The sequence below is a fragment of the Podarcis vaucheri genome (assembly GCF_965113315.1).
Source record: "Podarcis vaucheri genome assembly, chromosome: 6".
NCBI classification, from domain to species: Eukaryota; Metazoa; Chordata; class Lepidosauria; order Squamata; family Lacertidae; genus Podarcis; species Podarcis vaucheri.
In genome coordinates, this window is record NC_138764.1 from 45,783,811 (window position 1) to 45,800,045 (window position 16,235).

General features: G+C 42.1%; 1 protein-coding gene across 7 annotated transcripts in view; it reads right to left on the reverse strand.

Moving 5' to 3' along the window:
- PATJ (PATJ crumbs cell polarity complex component) overlaps positions 1-16,235 on the reverse strand; it is a 165,917-nt gene that overhangs the window by 88,292 nt on the left and 61,390 nt on the right. For 6 of the 7 annotated variants that reach the window (XM_082228721.1, XM_082228720.1, XM_082228719.1 and 3 more), the window contains 4 exons: positions 14,717-14,894; positions 13,753-13,863; positions 12,398-12,469; positions 2,114-2,231 (listed from right to left, as the gene is read on the reverse strand). In XM_082228721.1, the coding sequence (XP_082084847.1) occupies positions 2,114-2,231; positions 12,398-12,469; positions 13,753-13,863; positions 14,717-14,894 (479 nt within the window). The remainder of the gene's footprint in view (positions 1-2,113; positions 2,232-12,397; positions 12,470-13,752; positions 13,864-14,716; positions 14,895-16,235) is intronic. The other variant, XM_082228718.1, reaches the window with a different exon arrangement.

Below are 16,235 nucleotides of genomic sequence, written 5' to 3' on the forward strand. Positions count from 1 at the left end.
ATCCAAAAGTGTGTCAAGATTTGAATCTGCTGTGGGTTCAGAGCCTAGCAAAATGGAAACTAGCTTGACCAGAAAAGAAGCCTCATAACAAGCTGAAGTCACATGGTACTCCTTGACCCTCTAAAGCAGGCATGGCCAAACTTGGCCCTCCAGCTGTTTTGGGACTACAATTCCCATCATCCCTGACCACTGGTCCTGTTAGCTAGGGATGATGGGAGTTGTAGTTCCAAAACAGCTGGAGGGCCAAGTTTGGCCATACCTGCTCTAAAAGAAGGACCATGTGAACCTTCTCCAACTCCAATTAAAACCAGCAGCATGACCAAAGGTCAGAGATGATGGGAACTGCAGTCCAATAAGAAAAGCCCATCTAGACCAGTATCCTGTTCTCACAGTGGCCAACCAGAAATCTGCAAACAAGACCTGTGTGCAACAGCACTCTCCACTTGTGATACTCAGTGACAGGTATTCAAAGGCATACTCCAACACTGGAGGCAGAACAAAGCCTTCATGGCTAGTAAACCATTGATAGCCTTGTCTGCCAGGAATTTGCCTAATCCTTTTTTGAAGTCATTGGAGTTGGTGATCATCGCTTGCTTCCTCAGAAAGTTAGAAAGGGATCTACCATGCATCTTCTGCTGTGAAGACCGAAGCAAACAAGTCAGTCAACTTCAAACTCCTTTTCCTCCTTTAGCATACTTTCAGCATCCTTGTCAGTCAACAGTTCAACTGCCTCCCCACGTGGGCTCATTGGCAATATACGCAATGAATTTGTTACAAGTTTCTTTTTATTTTTAGCAATGTGATCTTTGATTATTATTACAGGTGGCAAACATTTTCCATGTGTCCAGTTGATGCACAACCGTGGACGTGTGGGTCGTTTTGGACCCAGAAGAGGGCAGAACGTGATGTAGAACACGACAGGATTTTACGTGCTCCTCCGACACGCATGGGAGCTAGGAACAAAATCCCTGTGCAAAATAGTCACCACCTGTATTTTCCAGATTTGGGCAGGATGCAGAATCAGTTAATATGATGTCCCAATAGGCAAAGTTTGAGCCCACAATTTTCATTTTAGAAATTTACTGACAAACTCATTAAAAAGCAAGCAAAAAATAACAAGAGGAACATTTTTTCCTGAATTCAATATATTTTGAACTTAAGCCAGGCAAGGGACTTGTTGGGAGCAAAGCCACACACATTTTCTGAAAATACTCCACAGCAGGCACTGTAACTCTGCAACGGCTTGACTTTAATCCTAAAGGTGCGCTCCTCCATTGTCTCCTGAGGTAGATGGATGCTGACAACAACTCTGAAACTGCAGATGGCTCAGATCAACCCACCCTGCCCCACACAGCAGCTGCTGGAGCTTTTGAGTGAATGCAGGGAAATGGCCAATACAGAGTTTGCTACAACACATACCTAAGCCATCCACCATCACTCCTTCCAATCCTACAATTCTCTTCCCACTCCGCAAATGCAAAACAATTAAGTAAAAACAGTCATTTGTTATAGCAAGAGACTCACACTATGTCCACTGTTGCTTGCTTGCTTTCCCACACAAAACAAATAAACAAAAAGTAGGAAGCACTCCCTGTTTTTTCTTTGGTACCAGAGCGAGCTAAAATCTGCAAGATCTGACATTCAGTGAAACAATCCTCAGCACTGGCTACATAAATAAGAGAAACTAAAGCCTCGTTTGATATTAATCTATGGATACCATCTACCTCAGAGGACCCATTTTTATGAGCTTAGTGAAAAATACATATTTTTTCACATTCAAATTAAGGGTATCATAGGAACACAGGAAGCTGCCTTATACAGAGTTAGACCACTGGTCCATCTAGCTCAGCATTGTCTACACTGACTGGCAGCAGCTCTCCGAGGTTTTAGAAAGGAGCCTCTCCCAACCTCACCAGGGATTGAACCTGAGACTTTCTGCATGGAAAGTAGATGCTCCACCACAGAGCTATGGCCACTCCCTTTGGCAACATTTAACTGCAGTTCTACAATGTGCTTACCACACAACAATGCTGTTTTAGAAGGCACCATTCTATACAGAGCAATCCTATTCAGAAATTCAGTCGCTCTAGTAAAACTAAGTAAGACAACTCACCATCTGTGTAAGTGTCATCTTCTTCTTCCTCCTCCTCCTCTTCCTCTGTCTCTTCAGAGCGGGACTTTTCTTTGTAAGGAGGTGGCAATTTCATGGGCGGTGGAGTTTCACTTTTCTTCTGAAAGAGAAGGGAAGCTCAGCACATTATGGAGAAAACCTTCAGAGTTGCTTCCTTCTTCAGTTCAAGAAATCACTTATGGAAGCATATCTTGGATTTAAAAGTTTCAGAAGCTTCAGGTTCAGTGAAATTTTTGACTGCTTTAAAAACAACACACACCCCACACACTATGTTTCTAAATCCGAACCAAAGAGCAGAAAATGCAAAACATGGGATTTCATAGCGGGTTCTGAACAAACACCACCACCCCACCCCGCTAAAGGACTTCATTATCAATATATATACCAAAACCATGATAGCAGCAAGGTTTACCTGACTTAGCTGACAACATCAATTAAAAACATTCCCCCCTTTTTTTGACAAGAACCTTAATCCTTTTAAAAACAAATCTGTTTTTTGATGTGCTGTTTTGATACTGCTCTACAGGCATCATAGCTTACAATATTTTTCTTGGAGCTCAGCTCCATTTCAGATACGTTATATATTACAAAACTTTCAATAAAATTCCATTACCTCACATAAATAAAGGCACTTTCGATAATGATGCATATAGTGGTGCATATCAGTCCCAAAGAAAGGAGCTCAGGAGTACTGCAGCAAACGCATCCAAGCATCTGTTTCCTTGGCTCCAAGTAACTGAATCATTCTTTAGCTGCACAGTTTTACTGAATTATGCTCAATTGCATCTCATGCAATCACAATGCTAATAGCTTGGTGCACTTTAGTAAACAAATGGTAAGTACCAGATGTCATGAGAGCAACGCAAATGGCCGGAAAATCCTTTTTCTACAGGAGAGAATGATTACCAAAGGTCCACATGCCATTTTTTTGAAAGATCCCCACCCCCACCTCCTGCCAACGCCTGTAATAAAAGCAACATCTTGAAGGATGTCACAATCTTGTATGAACCATCGGCATTTATATTAATATACATATGATTCTAAATCAGCTTGTGGTTTTTTCTTGTGTGTGTGTGTGTGTGTGTGTGTGTGTGTGTATATATATGCAGGTTTTGGTGTCTTCGGGTGTCTTCCCGTGTAAGAGTCGGGGTGTCTGGGCGACGTTTCGACGAGGTCTCACTCGTCATCTTCAGGCTGGTGCTTTCGGCTTCTTGTTACTGGAACAGAGCAGAATCTGGTGTTTGAGTTCCTATAAATACTGTTGAGGGGTGTGGTGTGTAGCCTCCAACGTTCTGGGCAGAGAGGAAGTTCCTAGATTAGTGTGCCTTTTCTTCTTTTGTTCCTTAATTACTTGAGGGATATCTTGAGTGATTTCATGAGTGATATTCTGAATACCACTGGGTGGGTCATTAAGTGTAGATTAGTTGCTAAAGCTTTCGTGTCTTGACCTCTTGAGCTTGTGAAGAGTTTTTCTGAGAAGATGGCTGTGCTGCATTTAGTTGTGCTCTGGCTTGGCTTCGTGTATAGGGGCGAGCTGTGGTTTTGTGCCTTGTGCCAGCCAGATCTGTGTAGGGATTGCAGGGGGGTGCAGCATCCACCCAGTGGTATTCAGACCCACCCAGTGGTATTCAGAATATCACTCATGAAATCACTCAAGATATCCCTCAAGTAATTAAGGAACAAAAGAAGAAAAGGCACACTAATCTAGGAACTTCCTCTCTGCCCAGAACGTTGGAGGCTACACACCACACCCCTCAACAGTATTTATAGGAACTCAAACACCAGATTCTGCTCTGTTCCAGTAACAAGAAGCCGAAAGCACCAGCCTGAAGATGACGAGTGAGACCTCGTCGAAACGTCGCCCAGACACCCCGACTCTTACACGGGAAGACAGCCGAAGACACCAAAACCTGCATTCCTGTACCCGTGAAAATCTACGAAAGCATATATACCGGAAAAAAACACACACCAACCGCTACTTACATGCACAATCACACCACCACCCTGCACAAATAAACTCCGTAGCCAAGACTCTCATCTCCAGAACCAAACGCCTGGCTGACAAAGACCACTTGACAACTGAGTTACAGAATCTCTCAAATGTGTTAATCGCCAATGGATACCAGAAAAACAGGGTTACGAAGCTAATCCAAAAAGAAACACCCCCCAAAAACCAAGACACAGAAGAAAACAATGGCATGGCCCTCCTTCCTTATATCAAGGGCACTACAGACAAAATCAGCAAAATCCTCCATAAACACAATATCAAAACAGCCTTCTGCACCAACCAAAAAATAGCCAATATCCTCAGAAACCCAAAAGACAAAATCCAGCTGGAAAACCAAGGGGTCTATGAAATACCCTGCAAAGTCTGCCCAGCCACGTACATTGGACAAACAAACAGACGAATAAATGCACGTATCGCAGAACACAAGAATGCCGTCAAAAAAGAAGAAAAAACTTCCTCTCTTTTCCAACACATGAAAGAAACAGGACACGAAATTAATTTTGCAGATTCCAAATTGCTCTTTAACATGGAACATCACCACAAGAGAATAATCATGGAAGCCATCGAGATAGAGAAACACCCTCACAACATGAACAAGCGTGACGACACGTCCCGCCTGCCAGACATCTGGAAATTAGCCCTCCCCACAAAAACCGACACCAGAACCAGAGGCACACAGAACGCCGTCACCAATCAACCACACCAGACCCAAACCCAGACCCTCTCCACAGACATATTACAGACTCCATCCAGTAGCCAAACTATAGTGGCACCTCCGGATGCTGCACCCCCCTGCAATCCCTACACAGATCTGGCTGGCACAAGGCACAAAACCACAGCTCGCCCCTATACACGAAGCCAAGCCAGAGCACAACTAAATGCAGCACAGCCATCTTCTCAGAAAAACTCTTCACAAGCTCAAGAGGTCAAGACACGAAAGCTTTAGCAACTAATCTACACTTAATGACCCACCCAGTGGTATTCAGAATATCACTCATGAAATCACCCAAGATATCCCTCAAGTAATTAAGGAACAAAAGAAGAAAAGGCACACTAATCTAGGAACTTCCTCTCTGCCCAGAACGTTGGAGGCTATACACCACACCCCTCAACAGTATTTATAGGAACTCAAACACCAGACTCTGCTCTGTTCCAGTAACAAGAAGCCGAAAGCACCAGCCTGAAGATGACGAGTGAGACCTCGTCGAAACGTCGCACAGACACCCCGACTCTTACACGGGAAGACACCCGAAGACACCAAAACCTGCATATATATATATATATATATATATATAACGAATTTCATTCAACTAAAAATAAAAGCAGGTATTAAACAAAAACCAAAGTAATGTTAAAAGGTAAAGGGACCCCTGACCATTAGGTCCAGTCGTGATCGACTCTGGGGTTGCGGCGCTCATCTCGCTTTATTGGCCGAAGGAGCCGGCGTGCAGCTTCTGGGTCATGTGGCCAGCATGACTAAGCCGCTTCTGGCGAACCAGAGCAGCGCACGGAAACGCCATTTACCTTCCCGCCGGAGCGGTACCTATTTATCTACTTGAACTTTGACATGCAACCAAAATGGTCAAAGGCCTGGAAACGATGCCTTATGAGGAACGGCTAAGGGAGCTGGGCATGTTTAGCCTGGAGAAGAGGAGGTTAAGGGGTGATATGATAGCCATGTTCAAATATATAAAAGGATGTCACATAGAGGAGGGAGGGAGGGAAAGGTTGTTTTCTGCTGCTCCAGAGAAGCGGACACAGAGCAATGGATCCAAACTACAAGAAAGAAGATTCCACCTAAACATTCGGAAGAACTTCCTGACAGTAAGAGCTGTTCGACAGTGGAATTTGCTGCCAAGGAGTGTGGTGGAGTCTCCTTCTTTGGAGGTCTTTAAGCAGAGGCTTGACAACCATATGTCAGGAGTGCTCTGATGGTGTTTCCTGCTTGGCAGGGGGTTGGACTCGATGGCCCTTGTGGTCTCTTCCAACTCTATGATTCTATGATTCTATGATTCTATGATTCTATGCTTTCGAACTGCTAGGTTGGCAGGAGCAGGGACCGAGCAACGGGAGCTCACCCCGTCGCAGGGATTCGAACCGCCGACCTTCTGATCGGCAAGTCCTAGGCTCTGTGGTTTAACCCACAGCGCCACCTGCGTCCCAACCAAAGTAATGTTACCTTGTTAAAAAAAGCTTCATAGCAACAAAATTACAAGCAAAGCTGAACTCTCTCTAAAATGAAAACCATTCAATCACATGAGCAATATAAAGAAGTTCAGGTATTAGAAGAAAATAAGACTGCTTGGGTAGAGTGCAAGGATATCTGCTACCAAAGCCCAACAGAATTTTAAGGATAAATGGTATCTCATGTACTTAAAACTAAAATGCATTTGGGAGTCTCAAGTTATAATGAGTTACAATGGCAGGTTCCATTTTTTTCTACCTTGAAATTTCTCCTCACCAAGCTGTAACTCCTGTTTGGCTCTACAGGGTAAACTCCATTTGAAAACCGAAGGAGCTCCAGCCCAGAGTGATGGTTGGGTCAATGGGCTGCTATTCTAATAAATACTTACTTTGTGCAGTTATAATTTGTTAGTTGAGTTGGGTGTACCAATGGAAAATCCAGATAAAAACCTAACCAACAGATTCTCCTGACTTTATATAAGCTTTAGTGCAAAGCTGATCCTTCAGGACTGTGACTAGGAGCCTATTGTAACATGTATTATTATACATATACTTGATTTCTATTTTAGCGCACAAGACTCAGCACAGTGGGATTTTGTCAGTGAGATCTCTAATCATATGCCATCTCCAAAACTCATGAATGCCATTAGCCTTTAATCAAATCCTATGTGCCTGTGTGCCCTATTAGAACTTAAGTGATGGAGAGGAATGCTTACTGCTTACAATAATAAAAAAAAAGAAACCATTAGCAGAACAACCACATTTTGCTCCTGTTATGAACAGCCAGGAATACTGCATAATTTAACAGTACAACTTCTACCCGCAAGGCTCATGGAAGATAATTTAAAACTTTATTTGGGAAAAAAAATGCTTGAGAAGCATCTTCACAATAAAATTGCTTTCTTAACTGGCAGCTTGGGAATACCCACATGTTGAAAGGGGAAGTTGGCATTGCTATAAGGACATGGATTTGATGTACACAATGTAGATAGAAACTGAGCAATGATCCATGGACTTTCTTTAGTGATCAGGCAGAAAATATCTTCTCAGTGTAGCCTCTCATGCCCTGAAATTTCCCTACAGAGGTATCAGGGATGGTAACATCAAGTGATGAATGTGTGTGTCTGAAATCAAAGACTCCTGGAGCACAGGTGGATTTAGGGGAGCACAACCAGTTCGGTCCCCCTTGGGCACAGAGAGTCAGGGGCACTGCAGGTGATGCCACAATTGAAATGGGGCATGAGAGGTGGCACAGGGCCTAGTTCAGAGCCTCCTCAATAGAAATCAGGGCCCCTGAAATGATGTCTAGCATCACCACTGACGCTATCTATTTACCTGTGGTCACATTTGAAATCTTATGTGAAGGCTGGGGAGCTTCAATGAACTAGCCTATTAATATACATGGGTAAGTGCCAATTATTCTCTTACCTACAGGGAATGGTTGTAAATTAGTAGCAGAGCCCATGCTCTGCATAGAAACAATTAACACCACCACCATTCCTGTCTGAAACCCTAGACTGAAACTGCCACTCAGTGTAGAAAATACTGAACTAGATGAAACAACGGCCTGCATCAACTACATTCCCAATAAAGAACACCAGTGTGGAAGAATGCTTCACAGATTGAGGCCCACTTGTAAAATGAGTAAAAGAAAGAAAAGAAAAGAAACTGTTAAGAAAAAACTTATTTATTTTTTCTTTACATATAAGGTACTATTTTTTTTAAAAAAAGCAGTGAAGAAGAAGATATAGAACATCACTATAACAATGGTTAAAAGTCAACAGTTACAAGAAAACACTTAACAAGCCACAGAAGCCTACAGGTACTATTGATCACGCCAAAACATGCCTCTTGCTATCCCTCACACTTGAATCTAAGCATTTTGGATTCCACTTCTAAGTGAAACTACAAACTAGAACTGCCATGAGAAAAAAGAATGTATAGGGCAGTATCCAACTAAATAGTTCTGTGGTTGTAAGTATTTCCATTTAGGCAATGCAAATTCCACTCTCTCCCCCCACACAACTACTGTACCCTCCCCAAAATCTGTTCTGGAAGCTGGGGGGTGGGGACAGAACAGATGGGGGAGGCAGGGAGAGAAAAGAGAGGAGTCCCATTGCACAGCCAGAAGTCCTTGCACTAATGGAACTACTTTGTTAGCAATTGGATATCTAGTTCCCTCCCTCCCTCCCTCCCTCTCTGTATAATCTACTTTTTAAATGGTTCTGTCTTCAGAAGATGAAGAACCAGGATATATGTCTTTTCACCTGTGGCATTAAATCTACCTCCATAGCCTAGGATCACGTAGCTTTCTGCTATCTACAATACGAGGTAAACATACAAATTAATCTGTACTTATCTCTGGCTGTTAATAGCTTGTCGAATGAAATGTCTTGGATCACTTTCTGTATTTACAATGAGCCAAAGCCCAGAGGCAAAGGATGAAATCATCACCTTGAACAAGCATGGCTGATTTCATTGCAGCCTAGACTGGAAAAATACTACTGCTGGTGCCTAGGAATGTGACACATTTAACTCTCTCTGCTGGAGTGGGTCGTGTAAATAGGATTCTGGCTACTAGTAATTTCAAAATGTTCATTCATTATGTATGCCAGTTCTATTGGAACAATCCCAGCAATAGTTTGATTGCCTTTTCATCTCTACCAGCTGTAAACACAATAATAGTTTATCTACTAGTTTGTTAAGTTTGTTAGCTTGTTAAGCTAAAATCAAAGAATCCTGAGTTACCATTTTAGGGACTTTCCAAAGGGATAACTGCATTAGTCTGTTGCACTAAACAGAAAAAATAATTTGTGGCACCTTAAAGACTAACAAATTGATTACGCTGTAAGTTTTCATGGCTCAGAGTCTACTTGATCAGATGTATTGGATGTTATCTTAAATTGGATATTATAGTTATTTATATAAACACATCCTGGCTACAAACGTTATATACACTAGAACTGCATGCATACTTTAAAAGAGAGGGACAGAAAGAGAGACAGAGACCAGTTGCCACCACTAGACCATCTACTGGGGTGTGGCTTCTCCATCTTCCACTAACTTCCTCCCCTGCCAAAAACAAAGCGGAGCATAACCACTAAGCAAGCTTTGAGTGTATGGATTCTACCAGCTCCCATGCACTTAAACCTTTGCATTTGTGAATGAGCTGTCAAATATAGCAAATACGTTATTACCAAAAAATGATTTTCATGTTCTAAAAATACAAAGAGGAAGAAAATCACTAGTGACTCAAGTAATTAGCAATGATAATCTGGGCTGAAACCAAACATGGCCCATAGGCTCAACACACAATAGTTCAATATTCTGATTTTCTGATGCAGCTCTGATACAGAAATCTCCAAAGGGGAAAAAATCCATTATTGGTAGGCAAGCAGAGTATGTCTTAAATTGTTATGTTTTATTTTATATCTTGATCGCCTACATGAAAAGGTGTACATGCATTTCATTTTACAGAGTTATAGTAGCAAAGAAAGAGATATCTTTCACAGCTTTCAGGAGGATTAGTGAACTCGGCTCTTGAACTGTAAAAATGCAGCGATCGGGAATCTAGAAGGTTAAAAGGGTGATACACTGCAAATGGATGGGGGTTTCTTCTTCTTCTTTTTTTCAGATGAGCTGCTACAGAGAATGAAAATCAGCCACGAATACTCTAACTACTTATTGGGGATTGCTTTATTCAAGGTCCAAATCACAGCAGCATAATCTCCATATTATGCAAATGAGATATATTAATTATGCAAATCAGACTTGCTATTTCTGCATAACCAATTTGTCTCATTTTCGTGAGGCACTTCACCTCTGCTCCTGCCATGTTCTAGGAGAGACACAGCAAGGGAAAACACAAGGGAAGGTCTTTACCTGACCATTATTTCCACTGTTAGAGGAGAGAGAACCTTCTGACTCCAGTCTCGCACCTCTTCAGCACTAACCCAGAAATAGGAGTTGGAAGATGCAGAAAGACCCCTTCTTTGGTCTGCCTTCCTTCCGCATGCACACTAAAACTTCCTTCTTAATTAATATGAAAAAACAAGTTCCTTGGATAGGATGGGAAAATCTTCTTTTGTAATAGCTACTGTGCAACTATTTCTTTTTCTAATCAAGCAACATCCTTAACTCAGTTAGGAAAATGAGATTTATTTCTATTCTTTTGAATTTATTCAGTTACATTCAATGACATGAATACCCAATCTAATCAGCATTTTTTTAAAAAAAACCACACACCCCATGAGACCCTATAACACAACGAACTAAAATCCACTGACAAACACAAAATAAAAAGTAGTAGCAAATTTAAAAGCACACAAAAATCTTTATATATATATATATATATATGCAGGTTTTGGTGTCTTCGGGTGTCTTCCCGTGTAAGAGTCGGGGTGTCTGTGCGACGTTTCGACGAGGTCTCACTCGTCATCTTCAGGCTGGTGCTTTCGGCTTCTTGTTACTGGAACAGAGCCCTGTTCCAGTAACAAGAAGCCGAAAGCACCAGCCTGAAGATGACGAGTGAGACCTCGTCGAAACGTCGCCCAGACACCCCGACTCTTACACGGGAAGACACCCGAAGACACCAAAACCTGCATTCCTGTACCCGTGAAAATCTACGAAAGCATATATATATATATATATAGCCCAGATAGTAGGTTTTGGTGTCTTCGGGTGTCTTCCCGTGTAAGAGTCGGGGTGTCTGTGCGACGTTTCGACGAGGTCTCACTCGTCATCTTCAGGCTGGTGCTTTCGGCTTCTTGTTACTGGAACAGAGAAGCCGAAAAAGAAGAAGCCGAAAGCACCAGCCTGAAGATGACGAGTGAGACCTCGTCGAAACGTCGCACAGACACCCCGACTCTTACACGGGAAGACACCCGAAGACACCAAAACCTGCATTCCTGTACCCGTGAAAATCTACGAAAGCAAATAGCCCAGATAGTAGCATCTACACCACTGCCAGAAAAAGGTTTTCATGAGGTACCTTTACCATGGCCCAGTCCTAACCTTTGGTTTTATCTATCACCCTGCCAATTCATCTCTCTAACTTCAAGGCATTCCCCAGCCTCCATTATGATTTCCAATATATGCTTAGGGTTTGCACATGGGGATAATCTACACATCAGATTTGTGAATAATCGGGGGGTGGGGGGGAGGCATTACTGATGCCCTCCGCAGGCTGCCCCACCCCCGTGGATTCTCGGCTTTCAAAATAATTTTAAAACATGCCTTTTGGGGTTTGCTTACCAAGCAAGAGCAAGGGGCAGGGAAATTTCAACACTATTTTAATCTGAATCCGTCTTTATTCTGCTTGGTCAGATATTAGCTTGTGTTGTCCACTCTAAGGCAGACGGAGCAGGTTATGAATCCCAAAACGTACTCTGAGGACTGGTATAGTTCCCTGTGATGGCAGCTGGAGTGCATAAAATGTTGGGACTGATCCAGCCATCCCTGTTTTTCCCCCAATGGGAAACACACACACAAACCCTCTAGAGTTAAAAACTAGTTGGAGTCAAATCTACAGACTTATTTACATTGGTCAAATTATGAGCCTAAAAATCAGCCCATGCATTTTCTTGGTTCACTCTGAACATTTAACTGAAAAGGCAAAAATTTCTTTAAGACTGGAACCCTACACTTACCTAGGAGTAACACCTACTGATCGCAGTGGGACTTGCATGCATAGGATTGAGTTGCAAATGGCTTGAATATAGACACCTCCCCCTCTTCAGCAAAACTGGTTTTTTGTGACTCACTCAAATATGAACATTAATCCACATTTCTTTTTTAATTAAGCCGCTACTGAGTTATTGCTTTTAATGTTATCTCATTTTTATGCATGACATTATGAATAGAGGTAAAGTTCAATTGCAAGTATAAAATACATATTTTTATTTGCCTTTCCAAATATACAAGCAAATCTACACACAGGCACACAAAATCTCTAGATATTATCCTTGTGTTTAAAGGAATTTCTCCCTGTGTCTTAAAATGGAAAAAACTACCTTCTGTATTATGTATTACTACGTGAAGTTTATTTTGTAAGTGAGAGATAGCATCTGCAATACCTTTCCACAGTCTCCCTCTGGGTCTTGAACTTTGTGGTCCTTATTTTTCTTGGGGTTCACAATGGAAACTATCTGCAGAATACATTTTAAAAAAATACATTGTTTATACATTCATTCCATACAATTGGGGGCCTATAACAAAGTGAGAAGTTCCTGTTCAGGATTCTAGACAGCCATCTTGTCTTGCAGGATATTACAAATCACTCCCTCCCCATCTGGCTTCCCATTCCACCCCAACTCAGCATGCTCAGTCCTCATTTGGCAGCTACCTTGTGCCTTTAAATCCCCGCCCCTAAAATTTTACTCTACAAAACTGCATGATCCACACAAAAGAGGGAGATATCAGCAGGTTTGGGGAAACTCTTTGTCGGCTATGCAAGATTGGTACTCGGAAAACAAATTTTCTGTTTAGTACATATTGGAAAGACTTTAGGCTCGAGGGATATACTTTGTTCCCGCAAACCCTGAAATCCACCAAGCAGAGCCAAATGCAAAACAAAGGCAAGGGATGGAGGCACTATAGAACTAAGGAAAGGGTTCACCGGAGCATACATTCAGTCCAGTAGTTTGTTTTCAGTACCAGAACAGAGCTCAGTTTTGTTACAAGAAAATCAAAGCTCTCCTGCAAAGAGGCTAAAAGTCCTCCTGCCGATGGAAGGAACCCTCCCATTCATGGAAGGGTGACCTGGGATCAGCGGCGTAGCGTGGGGGGTGCAGGGGGGGCCGGCCGCATCGGGCGCAACATCTGGGGGTTAGGGGGCGCAAATCCACGGGTTAGGGGGCGCAAATTACTTGCCTTGCCCCGGGTGCTGACAACCCACGCTACGCCACTGCCTGGGATCAAAATCATTATTCTGGAGGTACAGAAAAATGAGTGATAGTTCAGAATACAGTTGGTTAATCGGAAGCTGCATTTCTTGAAGAGCAAATGTGAGCACTCTTGACTATACAAACTGTGTACCAAACACACAAAGAAAACTGTGTTCCACTAGAGCCAGGATAGGGAATCTGTCATCCTTCAGATGCTGGGCTCCAGTTCCCAGCAGCCCACAGTCACCATGTCCATTAGGAATGTTGGAAGTTGTCTCCTAGTTTAAGGAAACCCAGAGGTTCCACACCTCTGTGCTAGAGACTCATTCAAGTCTTGGGCTACCTCCTAACTGCCGGAAGTAGGTATGGGGTGATTTTACATTCTGATGCTGTATTTGTTTGGCTGAATTTGTATTTGAAGGTTGCCATCTACCTTGAACCCTTCAGTTCTAGGACAACATGAGAAGGAAACTAAAAAAAAAAAAGGGATGCAGGTTTTTGTTTTAAAAACACACACACCTTCAACAGCAGGGAACAAAACTTACCCTTGGAAGAGTAGACAAACTCTGAACAACAAACACTATGGGGTTGCCTGCATTTTTTATGGCTTCCACAGCTTCTTCATGAGTTGCATTCTGCAGGTCTGTTCCGGACACCTGCAGAGCAAGAAGCCTATTTAGATGCTCTCCTGCACTGTTCACAGTACAAGATGCAACAGAAGCTCTCAGCCAGTAAAAATTAAGCGCCCGAAAAAAGGTCACCAAGAGGTTTACTATAGCAAATATATTTAACTAAATGAGTGATTCAAAATTGTCCTTAATCAAATCAGCACGGTACTCAGTCTATGACAAGTGACGCATTCACATTTACAAATAATTGTTTTAAGACATGCAGGCATAGGAAAATGCATAGAAACAGTAGCTGGACAGGAACCTGGCAACACATGGCTCTCTTCCTCAACTGTGGTTGCGTTGCTAAGACATTCTTTCCTTATGGTTGATTTCTTCTCGTTGACAAAGTGGCATGTTTCACATGGATTCATTTTGAGGAAGGAAGTAATGCATATTTGATAATCTGCCTTCGTGTCAGAAATTGGACTTGGCGAGTCTGAGTAGTTTCAGTCGCTAGTGATATGCACATATACAGAAAGCATGAACACAGGAATCCTGTATTAAATTGCACTTCCTGTATTTATGCATAGTATTAACACCTCCAGTGGGACTTCTGCATTCTCTCCCACAGGCTTAAGGAGCACACACATCTCCATGTGGAACCTGGGCAAACCCACCCTTCAGATATTAACAATGTGTGCAAATACAGAACACTCAGCTTACACATCTTGAATTCATACATCTTGAACTCACAAATGAATGTTTACTATGTCTACTTACAATTAAGGCTGATTTGATTTCCTGTTCAAAATATGCATTTAATGCTTGAACACATACAGCTAAGACAGGTGTGTACAGACGCAACTTTTTAAAGATACAGATGTTTGTCTGAACTTACCTCAAGTATTTTATCCCCAGTTTTGAGAGCTTTCGTTCGGCCTGCTGGGCTGTCTTCCAAGACTTGCTTGATAAATATACCTTTAAGTTCTTCTCCATTCTTTAAGCGTTTTATAACTGTATGTCCGCCAACAATACTGATGCCAAGTGGCACATGGGGTTCTCGAAAAATTTCAACACTGTAGAGAGTAAGACAATCCTTTGAACATGAGAGGGTTCAGTTACGTGATTTTTGTTTCACTCTGCAGTCCTGATGCTAATCTAAACATATTGTTCTTTGTAAGGTGTAACATAAGCCTTTTAAAATGAGAAGCGATTTGTATGTTATGTTATAGCCTGGTGGAAATTGCTGAAAAGCAGTCTCAGTATCCTTCTGATGAAACACGCAAAAGCAGGGAACTCAACCCACTCAGTGATTCCAGAAGGCCTCAGTCTGATGTTATAAGAGATGATGCTACAACCCCCATCCTACGAACAACAGAAAAGCCAGATGACAGCAACAACTGAATTTGCTTGCTGGAAACTAATTTAAAGGAAATGTTCCTGCATTTTATCATGAGAAAGTGACACAAGAAGAACCCTGCTTGAGCAGATCAAAATATTCACCTAGTACAGCAACCTACTCCCTCTTAAGTCTTCTGTGTATTGCATTATTTCCACTCTTCGCTATAGTAACAATATACCCAATATGCCCTCCTCTCTCCTTTCCATAGAGTTTGCATTCAGGGATAACTCTGTCCCACTTATTCTCTCATTCTACCAGGTTACTGATATACCCACTATATTTATGTTCTTATTTAGCATCTTACTCTCCAGCTCCAATTGGCTTTTATCCCATATATTAGTTTAGAAACTGCTCTGTAACCTTCTGTATATATATAAAAAAGCAGTCCACTTCTATTGCAGTCCAAATGAAACCCATTCTTTGTGTGCCGGATTTGCTTGTCTTACGATAGTCAACAATGCCTAACAAATCTAGACCTTACACTTTTATTATATCCATACTTCGGAGAACCCTCATCACCACACACACACACTACACCACACCACACCACACCACACACCTAGTAGGGTTAGATTTAAAGTAAAATATATATATTGCCAGAAGAGAATCTGATGTACTGACAAAAGCCAGTTAGATTAAAGTTATTCCACTGGTTCATACTGCCAATAGAAAGACTTGCATCCAAGCACAGACTGCAGGTCTTGGGTTTCCAATGGAAGTTGTGACTGATGCGCTTGAGAACTCCAGCTAAACCACTAGGGAACTCATACATACACACACAACCCTGCACTTCAGCTCTTTGCCAGCTGCATTCAGCATGCAGGTCATATGCTGGGAAGCCCAGAAAGAAAAACTGCTGTCCAGTTGCCATCATCAACTAGTTTATCATTTTAACTATGCCACTGGGTATCTTTAAAGTCTGCTCCCTACTTCCTTTCCTAGAACTCGTCATTCAACATCCAGGTGAAATGAACTCGGGTAAGTTGGCAGGCATATGTTGCTTTGTGAAACACTA